Genomic DNA, 5,456 nt, shown 5'->3' with positions numbered 1-5,456 from the left:
AACTGAAATCCATCGTAAAAAATGTTACAGCTCGTTTGGCTCCCCTGATTTCATTTCATTTGGCTGAAATGAAATGAAATGAAATCTCTATCAAGGCTTCATTTGGCTGAATCTAGATTCCAAATCCAAATTTCATGTTTGGCTGTCACTAGGATTTTGAAGTCAAATCTGTACCAGAACCAAAATGAGCATGAAACTATACCAGCACCAACGCACTAGCCTTTGTGCTAGGAATAAATAGTATGAACAAATCTGTACCAACACCAACATTTTTGTTCACACATGGCAATGTTTTGCATTAAACTGAACCATGCCAATACATATAACTTAAACATGAGACTTTGTAAGAAGTTAATCTTTGTAATACGACAAAGGTTCACAACAACATCAAATGATCATAATCTAGTCAAGGTTACATAAAAACTGAATCTTTGCATTATTAGCACCATCCAAGAAAGATTTTAATTGCTCAAGGATCTTCATTTCTTCGTTTTGTTCGTTCAACATCACACTTCACCCAATATTTCCTGCAAAATATGATGAGAAATGGTGACATATGGTCTCATAGGGAAATAAACAATCCTTGAACACAATGGTTGGTAGAAATTGCTCAAAGTGAAAGATGAGGATAGCCAAGAAGACAAATCAAAGTGTCACACGATAAGCTTTAGCTTGCAACAATCTCTAGGAAGGGTAAGAAAACTCAACTTGATATAGAAATTTTTCAAAGGTTAACTTGCACTTCATTTGCACAATTATCATGAATCGAAAGGTAATAGCAAAAAATCATCAACAACCGAGTAGGTTAAGTAGGACCGAAACTAAGTCGATAAAAGACTACAACCACTAAATAAGCAGATCTGGTTGATGTATTCTAGACTAATAATGCCACCTCTCAACTGAAGAAAAAAAGACTAGTTCATAAGAGACCTTCAAACACACTGAATATTTATGTGCATGCAAAATATGTGCTTAAAACCTTGTTTCGGGAGACATGGCAGAACAAGTTGTTCTCAAACATGGCAGGAAAATGTTGTTTTATCAAGCCATGTTTGGGAAGACCTGGCAGGAAAACCTTATTAAGATGATAACATAAAACCTTCTATCATGCTAATCTCAAATATGGAAATAGGTAAGTACATAAATATGATGAAAAGTAAGCAAGCTGCTGCCTCCTCTGCTCCATATTGGCATGACAAAATACAGGACACCCATAATATTGTACTATAACAAACAACTAAGGACAAAATGCAGCAGAGCTTGCTAGCTGGTAACTAATCACAGAACAAGAAACATACCTTCATTGGTTGATTTGCTTGAGGATCCATTTCTTCTTCATCCTTTCAGGCAGCGCCATAAGAGCCTTGAACTTGCGGTCATCTGCTATGAGGATATCATAAGCTGCTAGCAAGCCGTCATCATCCAGTCCCACAATTGCATTGAGAGCATCAAGTATTTCTTCAGGAGAGGAGGGTTTCTCAGGAGGAGCAACTTGAGCGATATCAGCTTTGTAGGCACTGGTAAAATTATCCAGTTTCTCTCCAAGCATAGATGCAATTGAGTCATCCGATTGATATCTTTTCCTCTTCTGTTCCTCGCCTGTTTGGGTTGAAGATGTTGCGGTAGAATCAGTGTTGATGTTGTTGACATTCTCTGCAGCCATTTCCGCTGCACTTTCACCAGCAGTTCTGGCTCCGGTTCCGGTGGCATGATCCTTCGAGAAGACAAGGCTGATAGAGTCCCAAAACTTTATGACCTTGTGCCTGTAGCATGCGGCATCTTTGTTTGCCTGCAACCCATGAAGACAAATAGTCTCATGTCATGGTGGAAAATGAACACACATCCATCCAAACACCAAACACACATCCAAAGAGAAAATCATAGACTACAGCTAAGATGTAACTGATGTCATGGTGCAAAATCACATAAATAATGGGGAAAACAAGTGCACTGCTGCAAGTTGTGATTGTTTCTCAAGAGATGGCTGATTACTAATATAATAGCAAAACATAGGGGAAATGATGAGTAAACTACTGATTAGAAGGCTATGCATGAACAAGTATAAGTGCATGTTTTCAAATAAACTTGGCTAAATTCCACATCATGATGGAGAAGGTGGAGAAGGTGTATAAGTGCATGTTTTCGAATAAACTACTTGACCACATGAATGATGAAAATGAATCTTGTGGCCATGCCATGAATACATAGATGCTCAAGATGTAGTGCTTACCCTGACATAGTTGCTCCACACGTCCTCACTATCAACCATAAGCTTGTTATGGATCCACTCCCACCCAAAACCACTCGTTGACAACATCTTGCTGACATTGACATAGTGTCTATCAATAGTCTTGCACCTTGATATGACATTCTCCTTTGTGATATCCACATTGCACTTGGCTCGAACATTCTTGACAACTGCAGTGTAAACATGTGGCTTCCACCCATTTTGAGCACGATCCCCTCTATTGTAATGCTCCACGAACACATTCAGCATTGCTTCATCCATTTCATCCGTCCAGGTAAGGTAGTTTCTACCTCCTTTCTTCTCCAGATCCATATCTTCCTGCAAGCAACAATACATGTATGAGACAAACGTAGAATCCCAAGAGAGAGAGAGAGAGAGAGAGGGTTCAAAAATAGGCATATGAAATATATGAACATACAAATGAATGAATTCAATGATTGGCTCCCCCGCGTCTCCTTTGGTAATCTGCCCACATTTGATTAGCTAAGGTATCTCGCTTGTTGTTCCACTCAGTTGTTGATTCAACATGTCTAATCATGTTTGGTTCTTCAGGATGTTCGATGGCAGCAGCATTTAACTGATTATCCACGTCAATTAGCATTATATCATCCATCTCTCTCTGCCTATCTCTTATAAAGTTATGCAATATGCAGCAAGCATTAATGACACGGATCTGCGAGATGGTATTATGGGCGTGTTAATAAAAAACTAAAAATAAACGGAGGCTTGGTTTTGCAAAATACTATGTGATACCTGATTCCGTATGCGGAAAAAATGAACTAGTCCTCAAAATAGCCCATCTCATCTTTAGTAGACCAAAAGTTCTCTCTATCACATTCCTAGTTGATGCATGTCGCAGATTATATAACTCTCTTGGAGTTTGTGGGTTATTTACATTAGCCGCCCATTCTTTCAAATGGTATCGGACTGACCGGTATGGAGCAAAGAAGCCCGGACCATTAGTGTACCCAGCATCTACAAGGTAGTATTTTCCTAATGTTTGCAAAAATAACAAGTATTAGATATTATATTTACATTGAAATATCATAACTTAGTTGTTCTACCGTACCAAGACAGAGAATTACCATGTGGAACTCTAAAAGCGTCTTGTCGTGACATTGCATCTCGCAACACTCGTGAATCAGATGCAGAACCTTCCCATCCAACTAAGACATACAAAAGCTTCATATTCCGGTCACAAACACCAAGCACATTAGTGGTCACATCTTGCTTTCTATTCCTGTATCTGCCTTGCTTGAGAGCGGAAACACGGACATCAACATGTGTGCCATCTAAAGCTCCTAGCCCATCTGGAAACCATTTCCATCTACTATCCTCGGGCTGCTCAGCTGAAGGGGTTGGTAGCTTTATAAACTCATGAGACAAGGAAAGGACAGCTCTTAAGATCTCATTGAAATGCCTACTGATGGTCTCGAGTGCCCATCTGTACATGCTTTCAATTAACCGGTATTTCATCCCATGGCTTAGCACTAGCAGAAACATTGTGACTGATTCTTCAACCGACACATAAAATGTGTCCCCCAAACCACATCTTTCACGCAAGATAGCGCACAGGTCCACAAAGGACCGTTTAGTTAGGCGCAAACTATCAAACAGTGTTTGTTAGAACCCAGATAAATTGATCTAAGCATCTGCTTTCTAATCCTAATCTTCGCCTCATCCTCACTGAAATCATCAAGCTCTCTAATCTTCCTCTGACAATACGTGTGTTGAACTATCGCGACAACCGACACAAAAAATCCAGCAGCTGCCCTCTTCCTTTTCTTTCTCCTCTCATCGCCATGCAATGTGTTAATGTACAAGTCCGACATCTATATTAAGATGAAGAAAATAACAATTGAGAAAGAACTCAAGCTCGATTACTAGTGATACACAAAAAACTCATGCTTATTACTAGTGATACACAAAAAAACTCATGCTTATTACTAGTGATACACAAAAAACTCATGCTTATTACTAGTGATACACAAAAAACGGATGCAGTTGCTTGTCAAGAAAGCTTAGATGGAGGAAAAAGATGGGCAAAACCCAAACAGGGTTTATGCTACTTTCTGTTCCACTTTTGTCAGGTGGAGGAACAGACCTGCGCCCCCATACTTTTTGCAAAAATAGATCATAACAAACAAAACCATCAAGCATTAGAGTTTCACATAAAAAGAAGCTTCAATCGCCATACGATACAATTGACATTGTCTTACAAACATTGAACATGCTATTGACACTCTCTCCTAAAACGGAGTGAATCAAAACTATGCTGAACTTGTATTTCAAAACACTATGCTCAAGTATCTAGCTTCAATAACAAGCCAGAATATAAAAATCAGCTCAGTCTGGAAAAAAACCAGTCTGATTCAGACAAAAAATCATTATGCAAGCACACTGAAATTGGTCTATACTGAATTCAGACAAAAAATCAGTGTGCAAACATATTGAAATCAGGGGTCCATGTCTGCTTGCGGCCCATACTGAATTTTTCTATACTAAATGCAGACAAAAAAATCACTGTCCAACCACACTGACTTTGTTCTATACTGAATTCAGACAAAATAATCAGTGTGCAAAACACATTAAATTCAGAGATCCATTCTGCTTGCATAGAGGGGACGCAGACACGCTGGCCACGTACCACAAAAAGGTCGATCTTCCGGGGTGTGGAGCTGACCGACCGTGGGCTGGGGGAGGAATCGTCAAGAAGTCGATCTTCTGTCCGGATCGGGTGGCTGGATGGAGGTGGGTTCAGGTTAGGGTTAGGGTTAGGGTTCAAGCAGAAAAGATCCACCGGAGAGAGGGAGGGGGAGAAGAGAGGTGGAGGGAGAACCTACCAGGATTTGAGAGCTCGACGACGGCGCTGTGGTCACCAGAGGCAGCACACCATCGAACAGAAAGCTTCGCGTGTAGAGGGGACGGGAGAAGAGAACTCGGGGAGAAGCTATTCACCGGCGGGGGGGGGGTGCATCACCAGCGGCCGAGAAGGAGGGGCTCATGGCGGCGGCGGCGGTGGGCATCAGGGTAGGGTGGGGGAAGGGGGCGAGAGACGAAGGCGTCAGGGTAGGGTGGGGGAAGCGAGCGAGTGGAATCCGGGAGAATGACGGGCGAGGGGCTGGGATTTGGGCCTAGGCCAAGTTTACATCCTCTGGAATCTTAGAATGAAATCCACCCTCAATTCTGTGGCAGCCAAACAAGTATA

General features: G+C 41.3%; 1 protein-coding gene across 1 annotated transcript; it reads right to left on the bottom strand.

Moving 5' to 3' along the window:
- Positions 1 to 1,300: 1,300 nt before the first annotated feature.
- On the bottom strand, positions 1,301 to 2,867 carry LOC123158022 (uncharacterized). Its single transcript, XM_044576172.1, has 3 exons — positions 2,667 to 2,867; positions 2,231 to 2,566; positions 1,301 to 1,789 (listed from the first exon to the last, which is right to left on the bottom strand). The coding sequence occupies exons 2-3, from the start codon at positions 2,558 to 2,560 to the stop codon at positions 1,301 to 1,303; spliced, it is 819 nt and encodes a 272-aa protein (XP_044432107.1). The 5' UTR covers positions 2,561 to 2,566; positions 2,667 to 2,867.
- Positions 2,868 to 5,456: the final 2,589 nt, after the last annotated feature.

The sequence above is a fragment of the Triticum aestivum genome, chromosome 1D (assembly GCF_018294505.1).
Source record: "Triticum aestivum cultivar Chinese Spring chromosome 1D, IWGSC CS RefSeq v2.1, whole genome shotgun sequence".
Lineage (NCBI taxonomy): Eukaryota > Viridiplantae > Streptophyta > Magnoliopsida > Poales > Poaceae > Triticum > Triticum aestivum.
The sequence above is the reverse complement of the archived record's forward strand: the minus strand, read 5'-3'. Positions and strand labels throughout refer to the sequence as shown.